This window comes from Gymnoscopelus microlampas (assembly GCF_963454915.1).
Source record: "Gymnoscopelus microlampas genome assembly, chromosome: 7".
Lineage (NCBI taxonomy): Eukaryota > Metazoa > Chordata > Actinopteri > Myctophiformes > Myctophidae > Gymnoscopelus > Gymnoscopelus microlampas.
The window spans coordinates 24,498,446-24,513,048 of NC_139944.1; the positions used below are offsets into that span (position 1 = coordinate 24,498,446).

A 14,603-nucleotide genomic window follows, 5' to 3' on the forward strand; every position below is an offset into this window, starting at 1 on the left:
CCCGATGTACCCGTCAATGTGCACAAGAAACGGTTGTTAAAGCAAATTTGCTTAGGTGACACAAGTTTTGTGCTGCAACCTATTTGCTCTACTGGTTGTCTATGTCTAGCATGTCTAGAGCACGAGTACAGGATATACTGTACACTGTATCTATAGATAGATGCAGCATACACGTAACCTGTTCATAATCCCTTTACTGTACGTTATTTAATTTAACTTAACGTTATTCTTTTTATACTTAGTTTTATCTGTCTGTCTGTCTGTCTGTCTGTCTGTCTGTCTGTCTGTCTGTCTATCTAGTCAGGGTTATTACTTCCTTTAGTATAAAGGAATCAAACCCACAGGTTAATCCTCAATGGTCCTTCTAAGGGAAGTCTAACAAGGCTAATTTGTAAAAGGAATATGTGTGACCTTCTGCACTAAGGGTAAGTGGGACTTCTTATCCTAATACCTGACAGAGTCTGCAGCTAGATTGAAAATTCGATGTTGGCGTTTCCCAGAGTCCTCTTGAATGTTCTCTATGAGTGAGCCAGTCATTTCTGAGATATACCCTCCCCCCCGACAGACCCACGCAGAAGTACAGAGCGAGTGACAGCGGTGACACCACTGTAATTTGATGTGCCAGCACTGCCAGCCTCATCACATACACTGACGGGCTCTGGGTCTCTCAGTGCTCGCAGATGGCATTTATATGATAATTCTAACCACTCCCAGACATCCACGAGCTTTCAGTACCGGACTCGATTAGATCCGAATGGATTTTTACTGACTGTGTGAGAGAGTGTCCCGTGGTGATGGACTGGATAGCATAGATATAGGAAATTTGTGCAGGCATTATATGGAGCATACAATATTATTTCCATGGAGGAGACAAGACAAATAGGAGTGTATGTGAAGGTTAAGCCGATGCTTATTAAGAGTATATAGAAATCTATATACTCGAGAAAGTGGACGGCAAACGGAAAGAACAGTAGGTAAGTGTGGAGAAGAGAAGAAACAGATATAGATTGCTTCCTCAAGGGGACAGACAGACAGACAGACAGACAGACAGACAGACAGACTGACAGGCAGGGGAGTTTGGATATTGGGGCCTTGGGAGGGTGTGTATACTCTTCAGCGCAAAATTCCAATTTCTCATAGATTACTTGTGTAGTTTTTTAAGTTCCCCAGCCAGTTTGCAACAGTGGCCAGCTAATTATAACGGATACCAGAAAAAACAACAATCTCACACTGAGGTTGACTCTCTTTCAGGTTGCACAGTTTTCCAGACAGGGATCTCATTTAGCAGAATCTTACACTGACAGACAAAGTAGTGCTGTAAATGAAGCACTTTATCTCATCCCCAGCCTTTTTTTGTTTGTTGCCCTGGGTGAGGGAAGTTAGGGTAATAACTGGTATCAGTTATAACTTAACAGCCCTTGGGCTGATATGGCAGTAGCTATAAACAATCACCATGCAGTGCCACCGAGTGCTGAACTGTCACCGTGAGTGACCTCGCTGTGGGAGGGACTCAGCATGTCATTGATTGTTCTCTGTCTTTGTGACGATGGCTGGGTCTGTGTGAACAAGCCTTCAGTTGGATGACCTCAGGCAATGACAAATACCCAGGTAATCTGTGTACTGTATTAGTTACTAGGGGGGCAAAGGTTAATGGAACTAATCGATTGAAAAGATTATACAAAATAAAATGTGTTTGTAATTATAATTGATCATTATTGTTATATAATAATCAATTGAGGGGGGGGTTGCTTTTGTTTTAAAATGTTTTAATACAGTGGCACAGATGAAGCATTAGTTGTTAAAAGTTTGACCCATTTCTTAATGCAAAAAAAAGGAAACATTTACAATATACTGTCGAAGCTGTGACGCGTTGTGAGCTTGTATATCGGCTATTTATGTGTGACACCACTGTACGGTGAATAGAATTTAAGTGGTTAATCAGACTAATCGATTTAGCCAATTACAGTATAAAAAATAAGAACATTTTCACGTCGATTCGTTTATATATATTATATCCCCACAAAAATGTGCTTCTTGATTAATCGCAAAATTAATCGATAGAATAATCTCTAAGAAATTAATGGCTAGTTTCAGACAGTCCTAGTTAGTATTACAGCAATAAAATATAAAACAATCTCTGAGGATAACAACTTTTTCTGTTACATAATGACTTCTAGATGATTCAAATTTATGTGCATGTGTTGACTCCAAGTTTACAATCTGCTGAGTGTCCCCGCAAATGATAAGCAGATGCTACTACTTCAGTGGTTCTCAAATGTTTTAGAAAAATACGATCTACAAAAGAGAAATTTGGTTTCTCCCCTAGACCCAAACTTACAAAAATACATAATGTATTTATCACTTAAGCCCTATTTAAAAAAAATAGCCAAGCATTGGAGCTTGTAGATCTACAATTTCCACTAATTCTTAAGAGTTTTTTGTTGTTGTTGCATGTATGGAATTCTTTAAATAAAATAAAAATATTGAAAAGTATATTTTTCTCTTAGGGTTAGGGTTAACCAAAGAAAAAAAACTTGCAACGACTCAAAAATGGGTCCCGAGTACCGTTGTTTGTGAACCACTACTGTGCATGAAATGAATCACACACCCCAGATGATATTGTACTGACATCTGTGCTGCTAGCAGTGGTGTATGAAGGGCCAGAGGTCTATCTCACCGTAAGCTCCAGTAGATCATTGAGCAGTCCGTTGCGTTTGCTCTGGAGGAAAGCGTTGGAGCTGCCTGTCTTGGCCACTCTTATCCTGGACAGTCTGGCTTTCTGGGCATGGGAGGAAGAACACAGTAAGTCAAAGTCAGCCCGGAGCAGTGGTGGACAAAGTATATACTCAAGTAAATACTCAAGTATTAAAAAGTACAAATTATGTAAGTATTTATTTTTATTTTTATGGAAATCTACAAGCTCACAAAGCATCGCACAGCAACGTGTTGTGAGCTTGTAGAGTGATTAATTCACAATATATTTTTGGAAGTTTGGGTCCCAACTAAGAGTCCCTTCCTAGAAACTATAGTGGAGTCAAAAGTACAATATTTCTAATGTAGCGGAGTGAAAGTCATAAGCTTGGAAAACACAAAAACAAAACAAAAAAATACTGAAAAAACGTACTAAAGTACAGTACTCAAGTAAATGTACTAATACTGTAGTTACTGTTCGCCACTGGCCAGGAGAGAACAACAGAAAACAGAAAGAGGGAGAGTGGAGCGTGCGTGCGTGCGTGCGTGCGTGCGTGTGTGTGTGTGTGTGTGTGTGTGTGTTGGGTGGCTTAGGTGGACAGGCAGATATTCTTCTTTTATTCTTCTTACTAATGCCTTATTTATCAGCACCAACGTGCCAACAAACTCAGTAGTCGTTGCCACGGCTACCACTGCCTCCAGACCCCCCCCCCCCAGTAATGTTCAAGTTTTTTCAGTGTCTGAATGAAGATGCAATCTTTCTGCTGCAAAGGACTCCTCTTAACAACATGAACCCTAGCTTCCCTAGTCTGGGCATGCCATAATAGGCAATAGTGATGAGCGGGCCGACCCGTAACCCGCGGGTCCCGCTGGTCAACCCGCGGCGCGGGTGGTCGAGTCAGGATTTCAGAGGCAATTATGCGGGCTGCGGGTGAGCTGATCAGCCGCTCTCACACGCAAAAAAAAACAAAACAAAAAAACTATTTTGAACAACATGCTTGTTTATTTAGCCCATGACAATGTTGTGCTACTGTAGACATTTAAAGCGACTTTGGGTACTTAAAAGAGCGCTATATAAATCTGAGCTATTATGATGACGATTATCTTTTTTTCCCCACCGCGGGTCGCGGGGCGGGTTGAGCCATAGATTTATATATGGGTTCGCGGGGCGGGTTGAGGCGGGTTGGGTTCCGTGGCGGGGCGGGTCATGAAAAAACCCGACCCGCACATCACTAATAGGCAAACAATAAACATTCTACAAAAATAGCCAATCTACAAGCTCACAATGCGCTGCAACGTTGTGAGCTTGTAGATCGGCTATTTCCAGCAAAAAAGGAGGGACCAAGTATACCTGAAGACCCCTGGGGGACCCCGGTCAACAAAGTATATAGGGTTTAACCACTTGAACCATAGCGTCCATATTCTGGGGGGAACATTAGCCAGAAATAGCAGATCTTCAAGCTCACAATGCGTCTCGACACGACACATTGTGGCGAAGAGATTTGGTGTAGGCGGGAAAAAAGTGGTCAAAGTACAGTTGTAATTCAAGACCAGTTCTCTCAGACGACAGGGGTTTAAGTGGTTAACAGAAACATGTTAAACAGAACCTTTCAGACAAGTACATTACAGAAGATCCAGAGAATCTCACAGTCAATCACTAACCGCCTGATGAGAGCCACATGGAGGCCATGATGAAGTGCGGGAGTGACGCAAAAGCCAAGTTTCACGAACAAAATATTGGCCTGTCAGCGACCGAGACGGCTGAGCAGCCACTAATGGATGGATTATAGCTTTAGTGCTTATTCTGCCCATGGAAGGCTGAGGATTTAATGACAATGTACCTGTCAGCCAAATATAAAAACGACTTTAATTTCAAAGTCTATAGGCTAACATTTGTCAACGTGCTCCAATCTCCCAATAAAACAAGCCAGGGTTGAAAAATCAACCTTGGGCGCAACTTTTTACAGTTATGTCACCCTCTCTTTTGCTAGCAATGATGTGGAACAATCAAGAGAGGGATGGATGGAGCGAGAGAGAAAGGAAAGCAAGCAAGAGAGAGAAAGAAAAGAAAGAGAATGGGATAGAGAGATAGATGTCTTCATAACACAATTAATGACTGTGTAGGATAAACTCCTCTTTGACTTTGTCCTGTTATGCTCAACAGCAACAGCACACAACAACCGCATTTCAGGAACAGGAAACAACCAGAGCAATGCCTGCTTCTGGAGACGAATTGGAGGTAATGGAATTAACTTCGGTTCTTTGGAAATTGTCATTCAGTGAGATGCCTTTGAGGCAGTGAGAGATGGATGATACCAACATAATAATTACTGGGTATGTATGTGTGTGGGTGTGAGTGCGGGACAAAGGTAAGAGAAAAAGTGTTTGTGTGTGTGTGTGTGTGTGTGTGTGTGTGTGTGTGTGTGTGTGTGTGTGTGTGTGTGTGTGTGTGTGTGTGTGTGTGTGTGTGTGTGTGTGTGTGTGTGTGTGTGTGTGTGTGTGTGTGTGTGTGTGTGTGTGTGTGTGTGTGTGTGCGTGCGTGCGTGCGTGCGTGCGTGCGTGCGTGCGTGCGTGCGTGCGTGCGTGCGTGCGTGCGTGCGTGCGCGCGCACGCACGCACGCACGTGCATGCACGCACGTGCATGCCTGTCTGTAGCCCCTGACTACTCCACTCTCCCTCTGAGCAGTTGACGATGTGAATGAAAGTGTGCAGGCTGTCTCGGCATGTGTTTCTGTAGACATACCATATCGATCAAAGTCCCTGCTTAACCGAGGGCAAAGCTTAACAATGGAGAATAATTACACTAGTCTTGAACCTTCAGATCCACAAGGACGTGCCTATTTCTTCGCTTCCTTCTAAAGCTGAACTATCACCATGTTGAATCTCACATCTCTCCAATATTTGCCTGCAGAGAGAGAGTGATTGAGAGACATAATGACAACTTTGTGTCAACTTAGGTCATTTCTAACATCAATTAAGTATTGTGTCAACTAGAGCAGTTATAGCAGGCCAAAAAAACAAACACATAAATGTAACTGTTTTTATTTAAATATAATATATTTAAAATACATGTTCACTATATATTCTGCATTTTAAAGTGCAACTTAACATCAATACAGGTACATTTTGTGAGTTTGTTGACCTCTAATGGTTAAAATTATAGAAGGGGGAAAACATACCAGACTGAGCTTGGTACATATACCACTGGTTGACAATACTGCAGTGCTGACTATAGGCACATCTAAATCTAATGAACCAATTAGTTTTATTAGCTGCCGCTGTGTCTTACAGTTCATCTAGTGTACAGACCAAGCTCAGGCTCTGCCATGATTCTCCCCATCTATAGTTTTCAGTAGGCGAAACCTGAAATATATCATGTAAGCCCCCACTGTGAGGACAGGTGTCTGTCTGTTTTTTGTTATTTGTGTCTGTCTGTTTGGCCAATTTACAACCCCGAGAGCCTCTGTCTTGCAGTGTACGACCATATGGCTACATAGCAACTATGTGTCCAATATGGCCATACTGAACAGTAGGACAACAGCAAGGGCCTTTCCACCAACCAGACCTCTCTCCTTTCTATACTTCTCCTCACTCTCAAGAGTTGTATAAATAATATGCTGTGAAAATGTGTTTGGGTTCAGGTGGCTGTCTCTAGGTCATATCAAGACACATAGTAGATGTGTGGAATACACACGCGCACGCACACACACACACACACACACACACACACACACACACACACACACACACACACACACACACACACACACACACACACACACACACACACACACACACACACACACTCAGTATAGTTTAATAACAAATATTACTGGGACCACTACAGAAAATTGCAGGTGAATATTTAATCTAGGCCTACAGGAACTCATTGATTATAGACTCTCTCACTGAGTATCCCTCTAACAAATTGCCAAAAAGTTCACACATTCCCTATACTCGCTCCAGCCATGCTAGATTTTACTTAGTCTTGAATCTTTCCCCTGACAACCTGTCATTTCTCTCTTCATGTCCCGTTACCACTGTGACCTCAGTCCAATTAGACCTTCTACAGTCTACACCAACCACCACTCCAACAACTTGACCGTTCCTTTGATTTGGTCAATAATCTGTTCCTACGCAGTAAGTGCAAACATTTAACCCATTACATTCTCTCTCCCTATTCAGACAGAATGGTGAAAAGGCCACCGCTCATCTGCCAGTAGACTTGGGTGAGGTGCTGGAGCCAAAAGGAAACCAAATGAACAATACAAAACTTTAAACTAGCTTTTCTTTTTTTGCAGGAGGTGAAATAGTGATATATCTGCTGGGCTATTAATACGAACTGTGTGGCTTAAAAGAACAAGGAAAGCCTGTAGATCGGCAATTTTTGTCATTTTTTAAGAAAGTTTAACAACATTTTTGAACGTTTTAGAAAAATGCCCAAAATAGGGATGCCAGGGTAAAGGTGGTTAAATTAACACTGATGATTTTACAGTGTAGAGCAGGGGTCTTCAAGGATTTTCAGGCCAAGGACCCCTTAGCTGAGAGAGAGATGAAGCAGGGACCCCCACTACATATTGTATTTATTGTTTTGCAGATTATAGTTCTGAGTTGGTGTTGGCTAGACTGCACTCTTGCATCGCAGATTAAATTTTTTTCAATAGATTTCATAGATACAGTAGCTTCACAGACTTGTTAGACAGCACAAGCATCTGTGTTTGATTCATGTAAATGCATTTTTTCCCCATCTACACCAAACCTATTTGCCGAAAATAGCCGATCTATGCGTTGTGAGCTTGTAGTTCGGCTATTTTTGGTCTCCCCAGAATAGGGATGCTAGGGTTCAAGTGGTAAAAAATAAAATAAAATAAAAAAGTTCCTATCACACAAAGACTTGGTGGCCCCCCCTTTAGTAAGTCTGAGGACCCCCTAGGGGTCCCGGACCCCCTGTTGAAGACCCATGGTGTAGAGAATTGTCGTTGCCTCATATCAAGCAGCAATAACACACCGTAAGACTCTCTGCTGGTATCTCCTCCTCAGGTGACCCAGGAGGTTATCACCAAGCAGGCGGCTGCATATACAGAGACATACATACTAAGAAATGAAGAAGTGCCTAATCCGGTATCCCCAAGCTAAATCTATTCATAAGTAGTATATACCCTATAACTCAAAAAGTAATTTCATCCCAAAAATTATCCTTTCCCTCATGGGGACAAGAACAATATCCCCCACAATGTCAATTTGTAATATATTTTTTTTGTGGGGATTCGTGGGAATTCTTCCCCACAAAGATACTGTAGTAAAACATGGTACGTTTTACTACAGTTTTTTGTGTGTGTACGCACACACACAAATTCCAACAGAGGTTATGGCTATGAATCATTCCTCTTCATATACCCACAGTAACCTTGAACCTGTAGGGCTACATGAGCAGGTGTGTGATAATGTGGTCAGTATGGAGGGAGGACTACATTTATATCACATCTAATTGAGGTTCCTGGCTTTCTATTCTCTGACTGCGAGAGAGCCGAGACAGATAGATGAGAAGACCTTCTTGTACACCAGAATCCCCAGATGGCTACCTAATTGTAATGGGAGCCCGGAGCAGCCCACTATTATGGTATCAACGAAGACGGATGGAGAGGTGAAGGGAAAGAGAGGGCGGGGCAGGAGAGAGGGAATGATGCAGAGAGGGAGGGAGGGAGAGAGGAAGGAGGAGGAGAAATAAAAGGTAATGAAATGTGAGAATGTGAAATACCTAGATCTACATTCTCTCTCTCTCTCTCTCTCTTTAATGCAGCGATTCCCAACCTCTGGGCCGGGGGCCCTCCGGTGGGCCATGAGGACATTGCGAGTGGGCCCCCCAAATAATTGCCAAAACAAGATGTCAAACTAAGATGTCAATATAACATTAATATAAAACATTTATGTAAAACAAAATGTCATGGTATCTGTTTCTTTAAAACCTTGTAAAAGTGACTTTTCATTGTGATACCAATACATAGGAACTTAAAGCATACTCTACTACGTTACGTTACATTGATCCAAGCCGGAACACAATTGATCATTATTATAAACATGCATGCGGCCCAGCCATCTGACCACTTGACACGGCAGCTGTTCTGGGCCACAAACACTTTTTCAAGATGCTCAAGTTCTCTCTCTCTCTCTCTCTCTCTCTCTCTCTCTCTCTCTCTCTCTCTCTCTCTCTCTCTCTCTCTCTCTCTCTCTCTCTCTCTCTCTCTCTCTCTCTCTCTCTCTCTCTCTCTCTCTCTCTCTCTCTCTCTCTCTCTCTCTCTCTCTCTCTCTCTCTCTCTCTCTCTCAAATAACAAAATACTGCTGGTCCAAGGGATTTCTAAACTTTACGATATGCACTGACCCAGAACCTTTACTGGTTGTGAAGACGGTAGGCATCTCTTCACCCTCATTTACTCCTATTGAATGAATGAGAATCAACGACCCAGTGATGTTGTGGTTAATTGGTGGTTAATTGATGGTCATTTAGCCAATGACATGTTGTCAAACTGTGGAGAAACTGTATATGTGTCATTGTGTGTGTGTGTGTGTGTGTGTGTGTGTGTGTGTGTGTGTGTGTGTGTGTGTGTGTGTGTGTGTGTGTGTGTGTGTGTGTGTGTGTGTGTGAGAGAGCGACTGTGCGGCAATGCGCACGCAAGCATAAAGTGTGTGCACACCCCCTGTACTGTAGCACATGGACAAGTCTCTGGCTATGTGTCAATGCACACGCAAGCATAAAGTGCATGTGTGCACACCCTCTGTAGCACATGGGGTCTCTGATGTCAAGATTCATGTTTCAAGAGAGTATATTCACACACTCATAGGCACAAGAAGCGAAATCTTGGTGTGGCATGCTCTGCAGACTGTACTAACAATAACAATTACAATAAAATAATAGTGATAGCACTGGATATGATAAAAAAAAGAAGAAAGAAATTGGATTTAGTCATTGTCGATGGCTCTGATAGCCTCAGGGAGAAAAATAAAATATCGCTGAGTCTTGAGCCTTGAGACGCCCCAGGTGATTGCTGTCCACATCGGTACAAACAGCTGACCGCACCACCTTCCGCAAGGCTTGCAGTTCCTGGTAGGATGTAGTCCCATACCAGATGGTGATGGCCCTTATCAGGATGCTTTGGGTGGTATAGAAGAGTAAATGGAGACCTTGAACTTTCTCAGCTGCCTGGGGTGATGCAGGCGTTTTCTAGACTTCTTTGACACAGTCACTGTGTGCATATTCCATGTCAAGTCCTAGGTGATGTGCACACTGAGGTAATTGAAGCCCCCCTCCACTGACTTCTAAAATGATCTCCTTGCTCTTTATGATGTTCAAGAAGAGCTAATTCTCCTCACCCCCTCCTCACCACCACTGTGTTGTCTGCAAACTTATAGAGAGTACAGCTGAGGACTAGGCATGCAAATGCAGATGTAATCTTTAACTAGCTTCTCAAAGCAGAGGTCAGCACTACCAGGCTAGGTAGTAGTTGTTCAGTCTTGACTGGGCACAGGGACAGGGAGAGGTTGAATATGCATGGTGGCAAGCACAAGGCCAGGAGATCAGCACAGGTCTTGATGACCCGTCAGGAGCATGCATCACCCTTCACAACGGCTGCAGGGTTAACTGTGCCAGCTGCCAGGTTAGTGCTAGCATTGTAGCCTCGCACCGTGCATAGAATGCATTCAGATTGTTTGCGAGCTTCAGCACTCTCAAAAGACGGGTGCTTGACTTAATAGTCGCTGTGAGTTGGAACTGAGTTAAGATTGTGTCCTCGTAACACTACTTTGCATCATCTAGTGCCCGTCAAATTCATCTATTCACACGCCACTCTATATTCCTTTAAGTAAGGTTTCTGTTTCTCTCTGGCACAGACAAGCGCGCGCGCCCGCCCGCCCGCCCGCCCGCACACACACACACACACACACACACACACACACACACACACACACACACACACACACACACACACACACACACACACACACACACACACACACACACACACACACACACACACACACACACACACACACACACACACACACACACACACACACACATCTGGGGTTGGTCTAAGTAGGTCCGTGGTTTGTCATTTCACAATGTCGCTTATTTTCTTTCTCGGGGGACATCCTTCTTAACCACTTTTCAATAGTTGTGCCCCAGACTACCCCCTGCCTCTCGTTTAAACGTTGTGGTCTCTCCAGCTCTTATGCCAAGGATGTCAACTGACAGTGACTTACTGTACGACACACCAGCAAACACTTATACATGCCATGGCAAGTGTGACTAACATGGTTTTTATAAGAAAGACGGGAAACTTGATAAATGTGCGACAATATGCGACACCTGTCGAACAGCAGTAAAACACACATGTAGCACGACTAAATCAGAGATGCTATGGATGCTCTGTGGGAGAGAGTGTGTCAGTTTTCCACCACACTACATACAGTACTGTACATACAGTACATGTACAATACGGAAGGCCTACAGTTGGGCCCAGTACATACAATACTGTACATACAGTACAGTAGGGCTACAGTAACGTAACCTCATCTTGAATTACATCATATGGACACTGCATCACAGTGCATCGAGATGGTGCTGAATCAAATGGTATTGATCTGTATTGGCTCCTTAAAGTGTGTCTAGATGTATCAGATAGCTAGTCACTTGCTTAAGATGCATATCAGATCGGTCTCACGGGGTGAGATGCTCACCCCTAGTTAATAGTGTAGAGCTGTACCTTCTGAGCACGTCGTTTGTCTGCCCTCTGGTTCTGGTGATAGATGCGGCTGAAGTTGGAGACTATGACAGGAACAGGCAGGGCAATTACCAACACTCCACTCAGAGAGCAGATGGAGCCGAAGATCTTCCCCGCGATAGTCTTCGGCACCATGTCTCCATAACTAGAGAGAGAGACAGAGAGGGAGAGAGAGACAGACAGACAGACAGACAGACAGAGACAGACAGAGACAGAGAGAGAGAGAGACAGAGAGACAGAAATAAAGAGAGAAAGAGAGAGAGAGAGAGAGAGAGAGAGAGAGAGAGAAAGAGAGAGAGACAGAGAGCGAGAGAGAGAGAAAGAGAGAAAGAAAGAGAGATTTTTCAGTGTTGGAAAGGAGGACAAACACTGAATCGCCACCTGAATTTTCTCTGCTTGTTATACATTCTGTGCTGTTGATAACTGAACCTCAGCTGTTCCTCTGCCATCCATTCCAGCGGCCATTTATTTGAATCTAGCTAAACAATTGTCCTTTTGGTCTCGAACGTCTAATGGGCTTCCCAAAATTTGATAAAGCTGTTGTAGAGGCTCTGAACGGATGCCGTAACGGGTAGCGCCAGATATGGGCCACCACCGCTATCTGTGCTACTCAGACCGGGCAGAACAAAGCCATGACTGTGGGCCCTAGTGCCAGGCGGAAGCCAGGTTGGTGCCCTTGTTGTGGTCCTCGAACAAACTGATTCAATAACAGAGACTTGTGCTAGGGGCCTGTAATTAGCCAAGTCAAGACACAATGCGAGTGCTGTGCAGAGGCAGTTGCCATGGAGTTTATATGAGGTGATAAGGAGTACAAAGGGAAACAAACTATGCTAACAATGTAGAATATTGACTGTGAAGGCACACAATGCAATGTGACAAAAGCAACAAGGACAGACGGACGGACAGACAGATAGATAAAGAGAGAAGATACACAAATGCCTCACTGACTGCGAGAGCAAGTCTCAGCAAAGAGAAAAATGGGAAAAGGCAATGTGCCGGGGACAGAAGAGAAAACATCACTTTCATTACATAGAAAATGGAGAGCATGTTCTACAAGTCAACACAACCATTACTTCAAGTGCCTCTTTCGAAACCAATCAGACCCCCAGAGGTCAGCGACCCTCTCTGCTTCTCAGAGTCTCCTCTTACCCCCCTCCCCGTGTATGCTTTGGCTTGTCATGAGTTTCCTCTCCAGTGAATCTTGACACAGAGACAGTCTTGACAAGTAATCCCCATACAGTAGATACGCTGTTGAGATTTCTCTCTCTCTGGGGACCCTCTTTGCCCAGGCGGGTCGGTGGGTGGGTGGGTGGGTGCAGAGTGTCCACTTCACTGATTGGTGCTGTCTGGCACAAATTCCCCTTCCACAGAGAAGAAGTACCCTCATAACTAGCCTTTACCATAGCCTACCATGGCTTTGACTGAACTTTTGCTCACTATACTCACTGACTGGAGAACAGGGGTATTGTTGGGGGAAAAACAAGACATGACTCAGTCATGTATACCAGCTTGCTTTCTGTTTTCTCTGATTTGTCTCGCAGAATCTGGCAACACTGCTAGTGGCTCCCCATTGGCTTAGACCTGTTGCTTATTTCTCTCGCAGAATCTGGCAACACTGCCATAGAGGCAAGAGGCGTGTCTAGTACCATAGCTTGGGAGGAGGAGACCGCCCGTTCAGAGCATGGGAAAGTATCCCCATTGGCTTAAAGGACAGCCAATGATGAAAAAGTGTGAGAAAGTGTTGAGAAAGTTTTGACTAGACTCAGTCTCTTAGACAAAAAGTTTTCTGCTCTGTTGGAGTAAATGCTCTGTTGGAGGGCGGCAGAGGCTCAGGAGGTTGAGCGGCCAATTTGAGCATCTGAAGTTTCCCGGTTCTATCCCCGGCTCCCCCTGAGTTAGTGTCAAAGGGTCCTTGAGCAAGACAGACACTGAACCCCTAACTGCTCCCGATGAGCAGGTTTGTGCTTGCAGCGTTGTGTGAATGGGTGAATGTAAAACGCTTTGGATTAAGGCGCTATATAAATGCTCCATTTACCGTTTTTTTATTTACCTTTTAAATTGGAAGAAACTTTGCTCAAGGCTCTTTATTCCTCTGTGGAGACTGGAGAGCGGATATATGTTCTTTTTTTTTCTATGACAAAGTGAGAATTTGGGGTTCATTAATTGAACAACTACGCTCATGCCAGAAGCAGGGGATTATAGAATGGAGCTCTTTTGTTTTTCTCTCTAACTCTTGAGAGGGCGAGATAAAACCCCATGCTTATAAACCACCATCAGATAGTCCAGGACCAAGCCGGCCCTGGAATCATTCCTTGTCTCCGTGATTGATCAGCTACAGTATCAGTCTCTGGTGCAAGAATAGGATACAATTTTGCTTATCTTTAACCCATTAGGACCGGGAAAGCATCTGTCATTTTAGATTTTAACCACTTTAACCATCATTTTATACTTTGGCTTTTCAAAAATACCAGATATACAAGCTCACAGAGTGCCGGGCTATGAGCTTGTACGTAGATCTGCTATTTTTGAAAAATCATGAAAATGTGTGCAAATCTTTGAATATATATATTTTTTCAAGCGAACATTTGTAACTCACGTCTTTGCTTCTGGGGGTCCCTGGAACTAGATATTTTGAGATGGGGGTCCGCGGCCAAATACATATAATTATGGGGGTCCTTGACATGAAAAGTTTGAGAACCACTGATATTATAGCAACATAAGTGTTTCAGAAAACTGTTAGGATTTAGAATACTTTTTGTAGAATCGGAACCTCAGGCCTTATTGGGTTAATGTTTGAGCCTCGGGCACCTGAGTTGTTTACTTCTCTCTTACCTCTCGTACTTGTACACATCTTCCTAAAGTCCATGCCCACAGAACGGGCTCTGAGAGATTATGACTGAACGCCGACAAGGACAGATGGACTTTCCAACCGCCAGGGGTGGTTGTAATATTATTCCTTTGCCCTGCCCCTGACAAAGCACACATAGGATTTCACAGTTCACTCTGCACACCGTCTGTCAGAAAATGAGCAATGACATCCTCTCGGACACATCTCTCTCCGACTTGGCAGGTGAGACGTGGCAAACATTTTCACAACCGCAATGCAGTCAAAACTACTGTAGTGTACACTGATA

General features: G+C 43.7%; 1 protein-coding gene across 1 annotated transcript in view; it reads right to left on the bottom strand.

Moving 5' to 3' along the window:
• Positions 1-14,603, bottom strand: part of LOC311049332 (A-type voltage-gated potassium channel KCND3-like) — a gene marked incomplete at both ends in the record, with an annotated part of 91,817 nt that overhangs the window by 7,004 nt on the left and 70,210 nt on the right. Inside the window, 2 exons of the mRNA XM_084062885.1 lie at positions 2,678-2,779; positions 11,452-11,614. Of these exons, the coding sequence (XP_083919011.1) occupies positions 2,678-2,779; positions 11,452-11,614 (265 nt within the window). The remainder of the gene's footprint in view (positions 1-2,677; positions 2,780-11,451; positions 11,615-14,603) is intronic.